At 41.9% G+C, this 20,994-nt stretch overlaps 2 protein-coding genes across 2 annotated transcripts in view; both read right to left on the minus strand.

The window, feature by feature from the left end:
• The window catches only part of LOC142495722 (zinc metalloproteinase-disintegrin-like cobrin), a 1,243,131-nt gene that overhangs the window by 1,113,630 nt on the left and 108,507 nt on the right, over positions 1–20,994 (minus strand). The window lies entirely within an intron of this gene.
• The window catches only part of LOC142495724 (zinc metalloproteinase-disintegrin-like VLAIP-B), a 383,444-nt gene that overhangs the window by 200,143 nt on the left and 162,307 nt on the right, over positions 1–20,994 (minus strand). The window contains exon 11 of the mRNA XM_075601590.1: positions 20,299–20,476. Coding sequence (XP_075457705.1) covers positions 20,299–20,476 — 178 coding nt within the window. The remainder of the gene's footprint in view (positions 1–20,298; positions 20,477–20,994) is intronic.

The following is a 20,994-nucleotide window of genomic DNA, read 5'->3' on the forward strand; positions in this document are numbered from 1 at the left end:
GAGTCCCGGAGTACCCGCGGGCCTGCGGTACCAATGTTGCACCGCCAAAAATAAAAAACAACAATTCTAACTAAATACACCCCCTAACACACACTATACAGTAATGCTAAAAATTACTATTATCCATATATGGATAATAATGCATTTGGCCATTTTAAATACATATAACATTCAATGAATACAGTCAAAACATATTACACTTACCTTTTACAGGCACCCACGATGAAGGCCGTCTTCATCCTCATCTTCATTCTGCCCATGCCCCTACAGTGCTGCAAAATATGCACAACAATTACAATAGCCAATGTAATGTCCCCTAACCCCTTAATCACCATAGCGGTTATTAACCGCTACATTCATTAAGGGGTTAACCCACCCTCACCCACCACTCGGGAGGCCTACATACCCTCCCACTCAAACCCCCCACCCCGTGAGGCCTAACCACCCTCACCCACTACCCACAAGGGAGGCCTACCCACATACCCTTGGGGCCAATACACCCCCCCCCCCCACCCCAACAGCTACAGTACAATAATGTGCAAAATAACTATTATCCAGATATGGATAATATATTATTTGCCCATTATGAAACACATAAAACATCCACAAATCAAAACATGATTTTTTAATCTTAAAACCACCACATTGCATGTTAAAATAAATACAGCAGCCATTGCAAATGTAAAAAAACCAAACTGCAGCTACACAAATGTCTATGAAATGTCACACAATTGCATTGAGTGTGTACATGATGCAATTAATCAGTGCATCATATAACACTATGCAAAATATATGTAATAATAAAATACACTATGAACAATGTCCCCTAACCACCAATGCCACCCTGAAAATCAATTGGAAACTAACCAACATCAATACAATTAGCATCAATCAATTAATCCATTTCCTCAAACAATTAAAATACAATACAAATCAATTATATAATTCCCTATTCAATTGCTAAAGCCAAACCATTGCCAAAACAATTCTAATTTAAAGTAAGCACCATCATTCTAATATTACTACCATAAAGAAGCCTTTAGCTAAATACAAATTACATTATTCACAACAATGACAAAATAAAGATGCTAAATACATTATCCATACATGAAAAGAACCTAAACATGAGCCAAACAATCAATTATTATCCCTGTATCTCTATCCATACAGATAGATAAACATAACATACAGGGGCAATAATACAGCATAATATACAATGCATTTACATACAAAATGCACATACAATACACCCATTCAGTGTCCGTGAATGTATTATATACATAGATACATTAACGGGCATTAAATGGGAGTGAAAAAATAAAAGACATGCAAAAAAATCATAAAAACCTGTAAAAGTACAAATAATAAACTTTTCTTTTGTTTACTCACCATTAGATGTCCACTCTCCGAAATCCAAGCAACACGGAAGCACAGGAACCAATCCACAGGTAAGCCATAAAATAAAAAACCATAACAAATCCACGTCTGTGTCTTCTTTCTTCTTTGGGGTCTTCTGGGGTCTTCTTCCATCTTCTTCCATCTTCTTCCGTCTTCTTAGGCCACGCCATCCTTCTCTTATTAGGAGGGGAGATGTTCCCTCCTCGGCGACTAGCTTCAAAATGAGACGACATAGGCTTTTATAGGCCTATGACGTCACATTTGGTCAAATGTTTCCCACGGTCATAATTGGGCCGTGAAAACCATGTGTTTTGGCCGATAAAAATAAAAATGATGACGTCACTTAAAGGCAATGAAAGCACAGCCAATCAGAATGGCTTTGCTTCAATTGCCTTTAAGATGACATCATTAAAAGAAACATGGCCGGTCTCACATGGTACGGTAGCCAATCAGAGCGTGGGAAATACATCCCAACTCTGATTGGCTCTAGTACCATGTGACAGGCTTTCAAAGACGTCACATCCGTTCTCCCCCAAGCCTCTGTCACATGGTCTACTAGAGCCAATCAGAGTTGGGATGGAGTTCCCAAGCTCTGATTGGCTACCGTACCATGTGAGACCGGCCATGTTTCTTTTAATGACATCATCTTAAAGGCAATTGAAGCAAAGCCATTCTGATTGGCTGTGCTTTCATTGCCTTTAAATTACGTCATCATTTTTTTTTCCATCGGCCAAATCACATGTTTTTCACGGCCCAATCAGGATCGTGGGAAACATTTGACCAAAATGTGACGTCATAGGCCTATAAAAGCCTATGTCACCTCATTTTGAAGCTAGTCGCCGAGGAGGGAACATCTCCCCTCCTAAGAAGAGAAGAAGGGCGTGGCCTAAGAAGACGGAAGAAGCCGGAAGAAGATGGAAGAAGATGGAAGAAGACCCCAAAGAAGAAAGAAGACACAGACGTGGATTTGTTATGGTTTTTTTATTTTATGGCTTACCTGTGGATTGGTTCCTGTGCTTCTGGGTCGCTTAGATTTCGGAGAGTGGACATCTAATGGTGAGTAAACAAAATAAAAGTTTATTATTTTTACTTTTACAGGTTTTTATGATTTTTCATGCATGTCTTTTATTTTTTCACTCCCATTTAATGCCCGTTAATGTATCTATGTATATAATACATTCACGGACAATGAATGGGTGTATTGTATGTGAATTTTGTATGTAAATGCATTGTATTTGATGCTGTATTATTGCCCCTGTATGTTATGTTTATCTATCTGTATGGATAGACATACAGGGATAATAATTGATTGTTTGGCTCATGTTTAGGTTCTTTTCATGTATGGATAATGTATTTAGCATCTTTATTTTGTCATTGTTGTGAATAATGTAATTTGTATTTAGCAAATGGCTTCTTTATGGTAGTAATATTAGAATGATGGTGCTTACTTTAAATTAGAATTGTTTTGGCAATGGTTTGGCTTTAGCAATTGAATAGGGAATTGTATAATTGATTTGTATTGTATTTTAATTGTTTGAGGAAATGGATTAATTGATTGATGCTAATTGTATTGATGTTGGTTAGTTTCTAATTGATTTTCATGATGGCATTGGTGGTTAGGGGACATTGTTCATAGTTTATTTTATTGTTACATATATTTTGCATAGTGTTATATGATGCACTGATTAATTGCATCATGTACACACTCAATGCAATTGTGTGACATTTCATAGACATTTGTGTAGCTGCAGTTTGGTTTTTTATATTTGCAATGGCTGCTGTATTTATTTTAACATGCGATGTGGTGATTTTAAGATTAAAAATTCATGTTTTGATTTGTGGATGTTTTATGTGTTTCATAATGGGTAAATAATATATTATCAATATCTGGATAATAGTTATTTTGCACATTATTGTACTGTATTTGTTGGGGGGGGGTGTATTGGCCCCAAGGGTATGTGGGTAGGCCTCCCTTGTGGGTAGTGGGTGAGGGTGGTTAGGCCTCACGGGGTGGGGGGTTAGTGTGGGAGGGTATGTAGGCCTCCCGAGTGGTGGGTGAGGGTGGGTTAACCCCTTAATGACTGTAGCGGTTAATAACTGCTATGGTGATTAAGGGGTTAGGGGACATTACATTGGCTATTGTAATTGTTGTGCATGTTTTGCAGCACCGTAGGGGCATGGGCAGAATGAAGATGAGGATGAAGACGGCCTTCATCGTGGGTGCCTGTAAAACGTAAGTGTTAAATGTTTTGACTGTATTCATTGTAATTTATATGTATTTTAAAGTGGGCAAATGCATTATTATCCATATGTGGATAATAGTAATTTTGCCCATTACAGTACTGTATGTGTTAGGGGGAGGGGGGGATGTGTGTTGTTTATTGGGGGCAATTGTCCCCAATAAACATACTAATGTGCCTTAACCCCTTCATTGCCTTAGCGGCTATCCGCTAAGGTAATGAAGCTGCATTAATGTATTTTTATTAATAGTGTGCGGGAGCAGGGGGTCCCCTGAGCTGAACCGCATTGATTTCTGCCTCAGAGACCCCCTGCTTCCCGAGTTACAGGCCCCGGTTTGGGGCATCGGTGCCAGTGCGGACGCCATGTTTATAGAGCCCACGTCGCGTCTTGGACGCTGTAAAGATGGCGGCGGCACTGGCACCCGATGCCCCATACCGGGGCCTGTAACTCGGGAAGCATGGGGTCTCTGAGGCAGAAATCAATGCGGTTCAGCTCAGGGGACCCCCTGCTCCCGCAACCTATTATTTAAAATACATTAATGCTGCTTCATTACCATAGCGGATAGCCGCTTCGGTAATGAATTATTGTTTATTGTTATGTATGTTTTAATACTAGTGTAGATGTGCAGGGGTTCTCCTGAGCTGAACCGCATTGGTTTCAGGTCCGAGGACCCACTAGTTCAGGAGATACAGGCCCCTTTATGGGGTGCCGGTATCCCCTGCAGAATGTAAATAACCCGGTCACGTGACGCGGGAGCTTTAAACTGCAGGGGATACCGGCACCCCATAACGGGGCTTATATCTCGTGAAGTAGGGGGTCCTCGGACCTTAAACCAATGTGGTTCAGCTCGGGAGACCCCCTGGTCATGTACACTAGTATTAAAATGTATTTATTTAGTGTACGATCGCCTGTAGCAGTCTTGCATGGAGATAGCAAATCTCCATGCAAATGTTACATGCAGCTTTTTTTCTATCAGCTAGCGAACTGAAAGGTTTAGAACGGTAGCAGGGGGGGGGGGGGGAAAGCAACTCGAACACTGTGGCTGTTTTGAGCTATTTTGAGCAGGTACGTTAAAAAATGGCCTCAAGGCCTTAGTGCATCGCATCCCCGGCCTCACTTTTTAACGAACCTGCTTTTTAGCCAAATCAAAACGCAAAGCCAATGAACTTAGTGCATAGCCCCCTGTATTCTAACAGTCCCGGACAAACGGTAGAGACCCAGGAGTGAGCCGTTTGCCACATATGGTGGAGAATGCAGGCAGAACACTAAAATGTCTGCGGGTATAAGAACTTTAAAAAAAAAGAAAAAGTTTTTTTTCCCCAAACAAGATGGAAGACGTCGTGAGTGCGTTGGTACGCAATATCGCTGCCCAGAAAGATACGAATGCAGCCCTGCAAGAGGCGAATGCTGCCCAGCAAAAAGCGAATGCAACCCAGCAACAGCTGCTAATAGCCCAGCAAGAGATTAATGCAAACCGGCAACAGGCGAATGCAAACCAGCAAGAGACAAACCGCTTGCTGAGAGAGGAGCAACAACGGTTCGCCCAGGGCTTACAGCAGGAACTCGAGGTCCTGAGAGGGACTATCATTAAGACTCCACTGGCAGAGGCAGCCCCAGTCCAGAAAATGACCAGGACTAGCCACTACCTTCAGAAGATGGGGCCCTCGGATGATGTTGAAACCTATCTTCTCACTTTTGAACGCACGGCACAGAGAGAGGGATGGCCAGAAGCTGAGTGGGCCAGTCTAATCGCACCCTTCTTAAGCGGCGAACCCCAGAAGGCTTACTTTGATATAGAGCCAGCCGAAGCAAACGTCTATGCAAAATTGAAGTTCGAGATCCTCGCCCGTCTCGGCATAACCACGGCTGTTCACGCCCAAAGGTTCCACGCATAGTCCTTCACATTGGATAAAGCCACCCGAAGCCAGATGTATGACCTCATCCACCTCGCTCGGAAGTGGCTACAACCCGAGATCAACTCAGCAAGCCACATCGTGGAACGGTTGGTCATGGACCAGTTCTTGAGGAAACTTCCCTCTGCCCTACGTCGTTGGGTCAGTCAGAGTGACCCCCACAATGCAGACGAGCTGGTGGCCCTCGTAGAAAGGTACAATGCAGCAGAAGAGCACCCGCAACCCATAGTCATGGAGCATCCCCACTACCCAAGGTTCCAGGACTTTTCCAGAGACGGTAAAAGGGTACCAGGGTTAAGGGGGGCTGAAGAGCGATGACCGCCTTCACACAGCACCAGCAACAGTGGCTCGCATACTAAGGGCAGCAGCCAACATGGTGAGCCGAAAAAGGGCTCTAAGTGGGACACAGACCATGTACCTAAATGTGTAAATTGTTATGAGAGGGGCCACACCGCGAAAGTCTGCCCACTAAATGCTGAACCAATGCAATACAACAGCGTTGAACCTTATTCGTTGGGGTCCCAATGTATGGGCCCTAGCCCAGAGGACCCCTTGTATAACCATCTCTGGGCATTTGTAAAGGTAAATGGTAAGAGGGTTCGGGCACTTCTTGACTCTGGGAGTATGGTTACACTAGTGTCCGAATACCTGTTGCCCATTGGGAAAAAACAGGTAAACAGTTCACAAAGAGTGGCAATTTGTTGTATACATGGGGATAATCACGAAAAATTCCACTGTTGATGTTCTTATTGAAACAGAGTTTGGTATAGTACCCAAACTGGAACATGATGTGTTAATTGGGACCAACTTTCCCCATTTTCTAAAAATGTGGTCCTCCTCTCAGAATAGCGCCCAGAGTTCAATAGCGGACCATAAAGAAGTAACAGAAGAAACAAATCCTTTCCCTTTTTCAGAAATATAGGTGATGAGGGCCCAAATAAAAAGGGGAAAGAGGAAGAGTGCTGTAAAATTCCCTTTCCCATGACTACCTTGGTAGGGAATACCCCAAATCAAGATGTTGAACAGGCGCTTACCACTCCAGAACAGGGTAAGACCTTCGCTGACCTAGAGGTCAGTCCTGGGAGTTTTAAGAAGGCCCAGTGGGAAGACCCCACATTAGCCGAAGCAAGGGGGAATATACGGTACCAGAATAGTACCCCTGGCCAACCAGATAGGTCACTTGCCTACCCCTACTTCGAGGTAGAAAATGACCTAGTATATCGGGTTGATAGGAGGAAATCCATTATAACTAAACAATTGTTGGTACCACGGACATTCCGTAATGTAGTATTAAACCTCGCACATAGTCAACCGTTGGGGGGACACCTAGGGGTGGAAAAGACAAAAGAAAAGGTTCTCCGAAGCTTCTATTGGCCTGGGGTTCTGGCAGAAATGACAAATTATTGCTCCTTATGCCCAGAATGTCAGATCACCGCCCCGTTCAAAGCGTATCGTAGCCCATTGGTACCCCTTCCCATAATAGATGTACCATTTGACCGGATTGCTATGGATCTAGTAGGACCCCTAATAAAATCTGCTAGGGGACATCAGCATATATTGGTAATATTAGATTATGCCACCCGATATACGGAGGCAGTTCCCTTACGTAGCACCTCTGCTAAAAACATAGCAAAAGAGTTAATAGTTCTGTTTACCCAGGTCGGAATTCCTAAAGAGATCTTAACTGACCAGGGAACACCATTTATGTCCCAAGTAACAAAAGAGTTATGTAAACTCCTAAAAATCAAGCATCTCAGAACCTCAGTCTATCATCCACAAACAGATGGTTTAGTGGAACAGTTCAATAAAACCTTAAAGAGCATGTTACGCCGGGCGGTCGATAAGGATGGGAAAAACTGGGATTGTTTGTTACCATACCTGTTATTTGACATTAGGGAGGTTCCCCAATCAACCACAGGCTTCTCCCCGTTTGAACTATTGTATGGCCGACACCCAAGGGGCTTACTGGATATAGCCAAAGAGACTTGGGAACACGAGGTTACCCCATACAGAAGTGTAATAGAGCATGTTGCCCAGATGCAGGACCGCATAGCTGCAGTCCTACCTATAGTGTGGGAACACATGGAAAAAGCTCAAGAGGAACAGAGGAATACGTATAATAAGGGTGCTAGGGTCAGAATTTTTTATCCAGGCGACAGGATGCTAGTTCTGGTTCCCACCGTAGAGAGTAAATTCCTTGCTAAGTGGCATGGGCCATATGAGGTCTTAGAAAGAGTGGGAGAAGTAAATCACAAGGTGAGACAGCCAGGTAGGAGGAAACCTGAGCAAATCTACCATGTAAACCTACTTAAGCCCTGAAAAGATAGAGAGGTCTTGTTAACCCTAGTACCCCCAGGTCCGTCAGAGAATCGAGAAAATGACCCAGAGGTTAGCATAGCTGAAACACTGTCCGTTCATCAGAAACGAGAGGTCCAGAACCTAGTGAGAAGAAAAAAATAAGTATTCTCTACAAAGCCAGGTAGAACTAGCGTAATTGAACATGACCTAGTTTCTGAACCGGGGGTCCGAGTTAACCTTAAACCGTACCGAATCCCAGAGGCCAAAAGGGAGGCTATAAGTTTAGAGGTTTAAAAAATGCTAAAACTAGGTGTAATTGAAGAATCCCAAAGTGGTTGGAACAGCCCTATAGTTTTAGTCCCAAAACCAGATGGTACAACAAGGTTTTGCAATGACTACCGTAAACTAAACGCTGTGTCAAAATCTGATACTTATCCTATGCCCAGGGTTGATGAACTGGTAGAGAGACTGGGCAAAGCCCGATATCTCACGACCCTAGACCTAACAAAAGGGTACTGGCAGGTTCCCCTCACAGAAAGAGCAAAAGAAAAGACAGCCTTCTCAACCCCAGATGACCTCTTTCAGTATAGGGTGCTTCCTTTTGGCTTACATGGAGCTCCCGCCACATTCCAAAGAATGATGGATAAAATTTTAAAGCCACATGCTCGGTACGCTGCTGCCTAACTAGATGATGTGGTAATCCATAGTAAAGATTGGCAATCCCACCTTCCAAAGGTCCAAGATGTGCTTGGCGCAGTTCGGTCTGCTGGACTAACTGCTAACCCCGCTAAATGCACTATTGGTCTGGAGGAGGCCAAGTATCTGGGGTATTCTATTGGCAGAGGTTTACTCAAACCCCAAACACTCAAAGTAGAGGCGATACAAAATTGGCCAAGGCCAGTTACAAAAAAACACAAAAAAACAAGTAAGGACCTTTTTGGGATTAATTGGCTACTATAGAAGGTTTATTCCCAATTTTGCAACTAAGGCAACCCCACTAACCGACCTCACAAAAGCAAGAGGGCCGCTAATTGTAAAGTGGTCCCCCGAAACCGAACAGACCTTTAGAAGCCTGAAAGAAGCTTTCTGTGCCCAACCAGTGTTGGTCACACCTGACTTCTCTAAAGAGTTTTTAGTCCAAACCGACGCATCTGAGGTAGGGCTGGGCGCTGTACTCTCCCAGGAGTCTCAAGGTGAGGAGCACCCCATCCTTTATTTAAGTAGGAAACTAAATCCCCAGGAGAAAAATTACTCCATAGTCGAGAAAGAGTGTCTCGCAATAAAGTGGGCTGTAGAGACGCTCAAATACTATCTGTTGGGGAGAAAATTCCGGTTGGTCACAGATCATGCACCCCTCACCTGGATGTGTCAAAACAGAGAGAAGAATGCTAGAGTGACCAGGTGGTTCCTAAGCCTACAACCCTTTAAATTTTCTGTGGAGCACAGGTCAGGGCACAAAAATGGCAATGCTGATGGGTTGTCAAGGATGCACACCCTAATATCCATGGTCGCTCATCCCTCGAGGTCTGAGCTGGGGGGGAGGATATGTGACAGAAACCAGGGGATGGTAATAAATTCCATATATAGGGCTCCCAGGATACTGAACAGCTTCTATCCTGTTTAGGCTGGAAAGTGCAGCCTTAGAATGAATGCACTCCATCCCACAGTTTGGCAAGTGCTGGAACTGAGGGGTGAGGGATCCAGACCAGAGTTTGTCTGCTGCCTGATTTCTGTCACCTGTCCTGCTAGGTGGAAATCAGGTATGTAAGGCTGATTTCCTGGTTCCTCTCCCCTCTCCCCAAGAGCCTGGAGGCAGAAAGGCTGCTGGAAGCAGAGAGGGAAAACGCCTCTCCCCAAACAGGTTAAATCATTCTGTTCCTTTTTTCTAAAACTGCAAAGTTCCTTATTTTGTTGTTGGAAGTGGATAAGCCGCTCCAATCCCAGTCAGGGAAAATATTAGTTAAGTTATTGCTTAGGTGAGCAGGGTTTTGTGTGCTTATGTATTATTTTCTATTCCGTGTGGCAGTCTCAGTGCCTGGGACTGAATAAACCAGGCAGTAGCCTGTTTAAAGGAACAGCACGTTACGCCTCGTCATTTAACCTACCCTAAAAGACCATGTTCTAACAGTCCCGGACAGACGGCGGAGCCCCAGGAGTAAGCCGTTTGTCACAATATATATATATATATATATATATATATATATATATAGTGTTCGACAAACCTATACATTTGCTCGCCCCGGGCGAGTGGATTTAACCCCCGGACGAGTAAATATTGGCCCAAGCAGCACACGTTTGGTACTAGGTGGTGAGTAGATTTTTTTTGTGTGGCGAGTAGATTTTTTGGTGATTTGTCAACCACTGTGTATATATATATATATATATATATATATATATATATATATATATATATATATATATATTTATATATATACAAGAACAGAGGGCAATTGGCACACTGTAAACATATAATCCACTGATGCTTGTCCCATATATGCACATACACAAATAGATTTTACCAGATGGGGGTCCGGGAAAAACGAGACAGCACACAGCCAGGGAAATCCAGAAAAGTAGTATTCAATAGAAATCCAACGTTTCGATCATCAAAGTGTGACCTTCCTCAGGGACGTGCCTGGGGAAGGTCACACTTTGATGACCGAAACGTTGGATGCAGTGCCATGTATTTCTATTGAATACAACTTTTCTGGATTTCCCTGGCTGTGTGCTGTCTCGTTTTTCGCAGACCCCCATCTGGTAAAATCTATTTGTATATATATATATATGTGTGTGTGTATGTATATATGTATGTATATATATATATACATACATATATAAATATAAATATATATATATATATATATATATATATATATATATATATATATACATACATATATATATATATATACATATAGAATATAGAATATAGTATATAGAATCCACAGAAGCAGCCGGCACTCCACTTGCAAGTAGAAAAAATTGGGTGCTTGTCCCATAAAGCAATAATAAACCATACGATACCGTTTGAAGCACGAGATCAGCAGACAGCACTCTGGTAAGTTTGATCACAAGTTTTTGTATTGAAAAAGACACATATGTGTCTTTTTCAATACAAAAACTTGTGATCAAACTTACCAGAGTGCTGTCTCCTGATCTCGTGCTTCAAACGGTATCGTATGGTTTATATATATATATATATATCTATATATATATAGATATATATATATATATATATATATATCTATATATATATAGATATATATATATATATATATCTATATATATATATATATTGACAAACGAAAAAATAAAAACTAGCGCCACTTGTGAAACTAGTAAGTAATAATAATAAAATTCTACCATGTGCAATACACAAATAATTACAAACAATCCTATATAAATGTGAAAAAAATAAAATAATTTCAAATATTGTATTATAATAATATCAAGCAAACTAGAATATACACTCTAAATGCATGAATTAAAAATATTCATGCATACACAAAATAAAATCAAATAATAAAAAAGTCCAAGTGAAAATGTCCAAACCCTAGAATAAGTTCTGATAGGTATAACAGAACAATGTACAGGGTCCAGGGGTCCACGGCTGCTCTCAAATGGAATAACCAATTCCAATGTTACAGAAACATGGCAAACCTCTAAAACCCCTGATGCACATATTGCCATTCAGGGATACTCCATTTCTAGGACAGATAGGTCAAAGAGAGGAGGAGGGGTGTTATTTTATATTGCAGACACATTACAATTTACACTGTTAAATTGCCCCCCAAGCCCATCCTCTTTTGAAATCCTAGTTGGCAGAATATGCCTCCCCTTTTCTAAGCCCATCTTGCTTGCTGGCATCTACCGCCCCCCTAAAGCCCCTCTACAATCCCTGACTGATATCACCCAGTTTCTTGGCTCCATTTCCTCTCTGAATGAAAAGAGAGAGCTGCTAGTTCTTGGGGATTTTAACTTCAATTGGCTTGACCCTAAAAACCACAAAATCCAGATACAAATCAAATCGCTTAACCTATCGCAACTCATTTCCCAACCCACATGGACAAACCTAAAATCGCACAACTATTCCTTGCTTGACTGTATACTCTCCTCAAATTCCAGCAGAATCCAATCCTCCTTCCTGACATTTTCAGTGACCATGCAATAGTGTACTGTGTAAGGAAAATTAAACCGCCCCAATCAAGCCCTAAAGTTCTCCTCACTAGAACATTTAGAAACTTTAACCCACAACAGTTTCTGGCTGACCTTACCAACTGCCCTTGGCACAGAATCATTTAATTCCCGACCCTGATTCTGCACTTGATTATTTTGAATCCGAGTTCTTAAAACTCTGTGATACCCATGCTCCACAACGCAGAATAAGGGTACGGGGTGCCCACCTTCCATGGGTAACACCTGACCTTATAGCACTCTACCAGTTCAGGGATGCCTTGTGGAAAAGCCACAAAGTAACTGGCACTACCAAGGATCTCAATCACTACAGATGCCTGCGGAACATGTGCACAAAGCAAACAAGGCATGCAAAAGCACAATATTACTCTGACAATCTCCTCCAGAATACATCAAACCCAGCTAACTTCTGGAAGGTTATCAACAACATATTCCAGCCTTGTAACCATCAACAGCCAAGTAATATCACTAACCCTACCGACATTGCAAATGCATTCAATTACTACTTTGTGGGGTGTGCTACTAACTTATTAGCGAAACGCAACCCAAACCACAAACCTGAATCTCATCCTGGGAGTACCTATATAGCCCCACCCCCTCCCAACACTGCCCACAATTTTCGATTTGGCCCAGTATCCGAAGAGGAGATTACACAAGCTCTCCTCAAATTAAAACTAAGCAGCCAATGTGGACCTGACTTACTACAATCTAGGTTCCTAAGACTTGGTGCCCCAGCAATTGCCAAACCAATTGCTTCCATAGTAAACTCCATCCTGTCTGCAGGCCATATCCCTAAAACCTGGAAAACTGCTAGAGTTGTCCCAATCTTCAAAAGTGGGGACAAAAACACTGTCTCAAACTACAGGCCAATCTCCCTTCTCCCAATCCTATCCAAAGTCATGGAAAAATGTGTCCACTCCCAACTAAGCGATTACTATACCAAGACAAAATTTCCCTAGCCAATTCCAATCTGGCTTTCGCACCAGACACACCACCGTAACTACCCTGCTAAAAGTTTGCAATGAAATCCAGTGTGGAATGGAACAGGGACAACTCACCAAAAAAGAAGAAAGAGAGCGCATGCCCCATAGTGTATTATTGTACATTTAATCAACTGAGGCACTCTGGTATGTATATACAGCCACCACTGTTCTTGTTATTTCCCTTTGATAAAGTTGCATTATTGTGACGAAACGCGTCAGGGACGTACATTACAACATTACGTCATCACGCTACATGCACGCTTTACGGCCGGAGCATGTATGGTGTTTCATTGAGGCCCTACTCTAATACCACATTGCGTGGAGGACTTTCATTGATCGTTCAGAGGATGAACACTATCTGGTGAATCGTTCGAAGATTTCCTGTTGGACTGCAGATGTGACACGGGATGGTGCTTGCCTCGGTGGTGATTTTTATCACAATTTGCTTGTTATTTACTTCTACTTTGTGAGTGTTTTTAATCCCTCCTCCATCCCCCCCTCCAATTAAATGTACAATAATACACTATGGGGCGTGCGCTCTCTATCTTCTTTTTGTTCATATATATATATATTAAAAAAAAAAAAAACGGGACGTACCTTACGACACTACGTCATCACGCTGTGTGCTCCTTTACGGCCGGGGAGCACATGTATTGATTTCAAGGCTAACTCTGATACCAGATGACTTTGGAAGATTTCAAGTGAATCGGAAGGACAGCGCTGTTTGAGTGACCTTTTCCAGCGAATCTTGGACTCCCTGCTGCAGCTTGGACATGCCTGGTGGTGATTATATATCACATACTGCCTAATATTAACCTTTAATTTGTGAGTGTTTTTAATCCCTCCATCCACCCTTCCCCATTATTAAATGTTACAGTGTTACACTATGGGGCGTGCGCTCTCTGTTTTGTTTTTTCTATAGAATTTGCTGTGGAGCTGGTTATTCCATGTGAGAGCTGCCGTGGACCCCTGGGATCTGTACATTTGTTCTGGTGCTATCTGTCAGGACTCATCATAGTGTTTGGACATTGGACTTTTATTTTGTTTTTTGTTTATCCATATGTTTAGTCTAGTATAATGCTGCTTGCTGTAATTATGAATTGCTATTAATTAATTAATTTTTTAATTATAATTTTTTAGGAATATTATATATTAATATTTATGGTCAATTATTGGTACATTATTGAACACCTTTTGGCGCTACTTTTTTCTTTTTTGTTCATATATATATATATATATATATATATATAGATATATATATATGTGACAGAAAATATAGACAGCGCCCTTCACACACTACACCTAAATTGCTGCAGCCCTGATAGATGTGGCAAGAATTTGCACCAGACAAATATGCCCAATAAACAGTGGTGTGAAAATAACTAAATGTATTCTGGCAGGAAAAACTAAAAGTGACTATTTGATAAAAACACAAAAGCAAAAAAGAAGTGTGCATAACATATAAAAAAAAAAAAAAAAGCAATAAAAAAGATATATTGCCAATTAATGTAGGTAAAAATGACACTGAGTGTCACTGGGACTTAACTAAAAAATGCAAATATAAAAATGGGTTCATGTGATAAGCAATGAAAAATTCAATACACGATTATGAACCCATAAATGCAGTGAATATTAAAAATACTTAAGTCCACATGTGTCCATGATAAGTTGATTTGCAAAAGGTCCAGGCTGCTTCTTTTTGGGCTCACCGAACTCCCACAGTACCTATTAGAGAAAAAGAGAAAAGAAGCGCCCGATCCTTGTATAAAATCACATAAACAAAGTTTTAATATCTCATGGACAAGACAAATGCACACTTACAATTTGTCTGATAAAATAAAGCATGTTATGGGACCTGCCCATGCACCAACTGAGGACTCCTCGGTCTCTTCTTTGTGTGTGAGTGTCAGTATTGGCTCCAAAAAGGATGTTGCTGTCAGCTGCTGTCTCCAGGGGAGTAATCCTTAGTGTTTGTGAGCACTCAATCTCCACATGGGATCCCCTGATGAAATCCGCAGAGTCGGAAGAAACGCGTAGGGATATCTGGCAGTGAGCCTACGGTGACAGGGCAGCTCCCAGCACCAGCGTGAGGAGGCAAGGACTTGCCTGAAGATTTTTTTCCGGTTTCAAGTGTGAGAAGAAAGGCTAAATGGCGGCTGCATGTGGAGATTGAGTGCTCACAAACACTAAGGATTACTGCCCTGGAGACAGCAGCTGACAGCAACATCCTTTTTGGAGCCAATACTGACACTCACACACAAAGAAGAGACCGAGGAGTCCTCAGTTGGTGCATGGGCAGGTCCCATAACATGCTTTATTTTATCAGACAAATTGTAAGTGTGCATTTGTCTTGTCCATGAGATATTAAAACTTTGTTTATCTGATTTTATACAAGGATCGGGCGCTTCTTTTCTCTTTTTCTCTAATATATATATATATATATATATATATATATATATATATATATATATATATATATATATATACCACAATTATTAAGGTTATGGTGGGTAAAAAATGTGACAAAAACCCTCCACAGTAAAGCATATAGCAACTGTAAATATTACTGTATGCTCATTTGCATGTCATAGACAGGTCTGCAACCCTGTCTTTCCTATATATATACATATATATATACACACACACGCACACACATATATATACACACACACAAACATTTCCAGTAAGATATATATGTATGGGGGTTATATGTATTGTTTTTTTTTATATGTATTCGGGAGGGTTGTTTATTTTTCGGTGATATATATATATATATATATATATATATATATATATATATATATATATATATATATATATATATACATACATATATATATTGAAAAAGAACAATAAGCGCAAACAAAATTGTATTATCAATACAATATACTGACAGCAGTGACTCAATATATAAGACTGGAGGAGGTGTTACCAGTGACTACCTTTCCCTGTTTATAATGCAGCCAATTAGGTCCACAACCCCACCACAGCAAGATTGAAGAATTGGCATAGATGATCTAGGCACAAATAAAAACATGCAGGTAGGGGGAATTTTTTTTTTGTAAATTGTGTATCCCACACCATAAATTGAACAGAGAGACACTCACAGCTGGTTGGAATTTAAATATACTTGTCTCTATGTTCAATATTCGATCTCAATCAGCTTGTGAACAATATTGCGAGTATAATGATCAAACCCCTGGTTAGTATATCAAATACCCAGGCTTGATATGGTAGTTATAATTAGTGCTGGGCTAAGAAAGATATTATCTTTTGAATATTTATTAAAAACGTATGTAACCAACAACTGGTGTACAACCATAGTAAAACATGCAAATGATGCAGTCATTGAGAGAGGATCACTGATGCTGAGCTGTATATGGAGATAATGTCTCAATGAAAAATGTAAGTGTTTAAAAAGACTAACTATATCCTTTAGACACAGTTCCTTACACGTGAGGTGTATAGTAAATATGAATCTCAGTTGTGCACCTTACACGCTATGATGATTTTCTGGGTGGTGGGTCTTGGGCAAACCTGCTTGCTAGCGGTGCAGTAATGTAAAACGCAATTGCGAGGGAGGGGGAGAGATGGGGGAAGGGGCTAGCCTCCCTCTCCTTCCGCCTGTCATCTCACCCCTCTTCACTGTACCCATCTGGGGAATTCCAAACAGGAATTCTTCAGCGTCTCCAGACGCGCAGCTTTCCTCCTGCTTACCGACCTCACTCGCCGCTTCCCCATCACGTGGGGGTGTTTAGCTCTCGTTGCGCGAGATTTCAATTTAGGAATGACTCCGTCCCATGTACCATCCACGTTGTAGCCGATTCCACTTTCTGGCTACCGGCTCTAGCAATCTAGCAATCTTAGGAAAAAACGGCAGTCCTCTCACTCTTGTGATCCTCTCTGCAATAATACCCTACGCGTTTCAACAATGATGTCATTGTAAGCAATATGGAGGTATCTTATGTAAGCTTAGTCAACACATAACGTCAGAACTGCAGGTTTTTTGTGTTTATTTTAATTGGGTGATGGTGATTGGTTAATTGATTCTCAGTGTTTGATGTGTATATATGTGGTGATCTGTGTCATTCTCCCTTTGTTTCCCCCTGAGGAAGGTCCCATTCTGTAGGACCGAAACGTTGGGTTTCTGGATATATTTTTGCTATCACTAATACACTTTTTGATACTTCTATATTGAGTGCTGTCTCTTGCTTACCAGACCTTGGAATGGTAAAGAATAACTATATTATCTATATGGGACATGCACCTGTGGCTTACCAGCACCTATTAGAGTGCCAACTGCTTTATTTGACTATATATATATACACACACACACACATTCTCAGTAAGATATATATGTATGGGGTTTGTGACAAACGGCTTACTCCGGGGCTCCGCCGTCTGTCCGGGACTGTTAGAACACGGTCTTTTAGGGTAGGTTAAATGACGAGGCGTAACGTGCTGTTCCTTTAAACAGGCTATGCCTGGTTTATTCAGTCCCAGGCACTGAGACTGCCACAGTGCATACAAAAGAAACACAAGCAAAACAAAAGCCTGCTCACCTGAGGAATAACTTAACTAAGGTTTTCCCTGACTCAGGGTTGGAGTGGCTTTTCCACTTCCAACAACAAAAATAAGGAACTTTGCAGTTTTAGAAAAAAGGAGCAGAATGATTTAACCTGTTTGGGGAGAGGCTTTTCCCCTTTCTGCTTCCAGCAGCCTTCCTGCCTCCAGGCTCTTGGGGGAGAGGGAAGAGGAACCAGGAAATCAGTCTTAAATACCTGATTTCTAACTAGCAGGACAGGTGACAGAAATCAGGCAGCAGTCAAACTCTGGTCTGGATCCCTCATCCCTCAGTTCCAGCACTTGCCAAACTGTGGGATGGAGTGCATGTATTATGAGGCTGCACTTTCCAGCCTAAACAGGATAGAAACTGTTCAGTATCCTGGGAGCCCTATATATGGAATTTATTACCATCCCCTGGTTTCTGTCACAGGGGTTATATGTATTGATTTTTTTATATATATTGGGTAGGTGGGTTTATTGTATGCATTTGGGGGGGGGGTTGTATATATTTGGGGGGTGGGGATTATTTTTAATGTATTTGGGGGTGGGAAGTTTTTTGCATTGGGGGTGGGATGTTTTTGGTATATATCTTGTGGGGGGGAGGGAATGAGTGAGCGTGGGGTAATTGATGGAGGGAGAGGAGAGAGGGGGTGAGTGAGGAAAAGAGGGAGAAGAGTGAAACACAGGGGAGAGGAATACATGTGAGGGGGGAGAGTTAGAGGGGGTGAGACAGAAGGGAGAGAAATACATGGGAGGGGGGAGTGAGAGGGGGTGAGACGGATGGAAGAGAAATACATGGGAGGGAGAGGGGAAAGAGAGGGGGCTTGTGAGGTTGAAATGGGGGGGTCAGCGGGCAATACCGCTGGCACGGGGAGTGGAGCCTGCTTAAAATGTTGGTCCCAGGCCACACGATTTCTGTTGGCGGCCCTGGTCCCTAATAGAACAGGACGGGCTGCACAGTTCTTGCCCAGGTCACCCTAACTCTGGTATAAGGAGTTTAGTGGATACACCAGCCAAGGATTAGGCTGAGAGAATTTTATTAAAATAAGAAGTCTGTTTGCAGAGTGTCAGGGATGTGGCTGGGAAGAAAAAACTGTTTAGTTTCCCCTCCACCCACCCTCCAACAAAAAGACTTAGGATATTTTTAATAAAGTGTATGAAGCATGTTATTATGGTTGCCTTGCTCTGGTATAGGGGGTCAGGGATGCTACAGTCATTTATAAAACTGAGCAGGATTTTATTAAGATAAGGCTGTGAGAGTTTTAGAAGTAAAGTTGAAATTTTTAAGAGTATATTTTACTAAGGAGCAGTGTTTAAAAATGTGATTGACTTTATACATGAAGCATAAAGCAAGGACTTTCTCTCCTGGCCCCCTGGGGCTTTGGTGCCAGTGAGTCTAATCTTAGGTCCCTAGATCAAAGTGACAATAGCTGCCAAGGATGTGAAAGCCATTGTGTGAAGATGATTGTGTGAAGACAGGTTTTCGTGGCAAACAGTCACCTCCCTAGACTGAGAGGCACCTGAGGGGGTGCATGACAAATAGGCAAGATGGCATTGTTCGCACATGCTCCGTTGCCATGCTGAAGCTCGGGTGCCAGGCTTCACAAACCTGGAAAAGTGTGCGAGTGGCTAGAGATGAAGTTCCCCCGATTGTGGGTTGGCTGTAATGCTGTGGGACTGACTTTGCAAATGTTATAAAAAAGTTAGTAGCTAAAGTGATTCAGTGTTTTTTCCAAGATTTCCAAGTTCTCAAGATCCTATGTCCTAAGAAATCTAAGTGACTCCAAGCCAAAAGAAGCCTTGTGGAGACCGCAAAGGAAACAGCTACAGGACTTCGAGCAGAAAGTTCAGACTTTCAGTATCAGAAAGGGGGATATAGTAGCGCCAACCGTATAACGATGTAACAGTAGATATTCAGACCCACACACAGTGAAGTCCTGCTGCCAGAGTTCTTAGAGGTGATTCACAGTCCTCTAAAATATATCAGTCAGGAAAAAAGGGGTCCTCCGGCGCGTGGTTCCACTCGTGGTTCCAGGACACATGAAACAAGAAATTAAAACAAAAAAACACAATAAGGGGTGGTCAGAGTAAAAACAAAATATAACTTGTGTTGATTAATGTAGAAAAGGTACACTCACATCAAAAAGTGGCTCCTTTGAAGGGATGGGAAAAAGTTCCTGATGGTGCCTCAAAATATAAGAAAAGGATATAGTGTAAAACCATTTATATTTTGTTTTTACTCTGACCACCCCTCATTGTGGTTTTTTGTTTTAATTTCTTTTTTCATGTGTCCTCGAACCACGAGTGGAACCACGCGCTGGAGGACCCCTTTTTTTCCAGACTTTCAGTACCATTTGTAGTGGAAAGTGCGGGAGCTGCTGGAGGCTCATGCCGATCTCAGCTCCAGAACCTGTTGGGCTAAGTCCTGGTCAACCAACTGAATATTTACAGACTTTATTTCAACTAAGAATGTCAGTTTGTCAACCCCAAACCCCCAGTAAGTGTATTTTTTTCTGCCTATTGTAATCCAATGTGTGTTTGGTAGTTTCTACGGAATAAATCACAATTTATTTTACTTATTGGTTTTGCTCAGTGATATGAACCCGGTATAAATGTGTAATTTCCTGGTCTCCCGTGACAGTGACACACACCAAGTTGGTGACAATGACACCTGTCCGGTCACATGACAGTGGTAGAGTTATTACCTTCACAGTGCCGCAGTCACACTCCTCCCCCCGCTCAATAAAGTTATTCCCGCAAACAGGGGGTGTCAGAATGTCCTCTTTCTTGGGTTTGTCCTTCATACACAGCGGCATTTTGTTCAAAATGAAATTCTTGAAGTCCCAGTGGCTGCAGTTGCTGAACATGCGTGGAGTGTTATAACTGTATAGAGAGAATGAGAGGGATACATAAAAAGGAAGAGAGGGAGAGAAAAAAAAGGTTGAAAAGGAGATTGAGAGAGAAAGGTGCATTAGATTCTTCCCAAGACCAAACCTCTGCTAGCTCGGATTTACTGTATACATATTTGCTAAATGTTATTCTTATAGTATCCTCTTTGCCTTTGAAGTGAGCAAAACTTGTTTGGATCCCAGTGTAGCCCCATTTTCCCGTGTCTAAGGGAACTATGTGTGCTGATGATTACCTATGTGGTGTAAAGGAGGCCTAGGCCTCCGTCCCTGGGAGCATGGGGTGGTCTCATTCCTCTGGTTACAGCACTTCCACCTGGGAGGGATCCTAGGGCAGCAGGATAACCCCTCACAAGAACCAATCCAGTCAGTAAATACACACACAGGGTATATATTAGAAGTATTTACTGAACACACACACAACCTATTATATAACGGTACACACAATATAACACAGTGATTATGCAAGGCCCCACAATGCTATACCTACACCAT

The sequence above is a fragment of the Ascaphus truei genome, chromosome 5, assembly GCF_040206685.1.
Source record: "Ascaphus truei isolate aAscTru1 chromosome 5, aAscTru1.hap1, whole genome shotgun sequence".
NCBI lineage: Eukaryota > Metazoa > Chordata > Amphibia > Anura > Ascaphidae > Ascaphus > Ascaphus truei.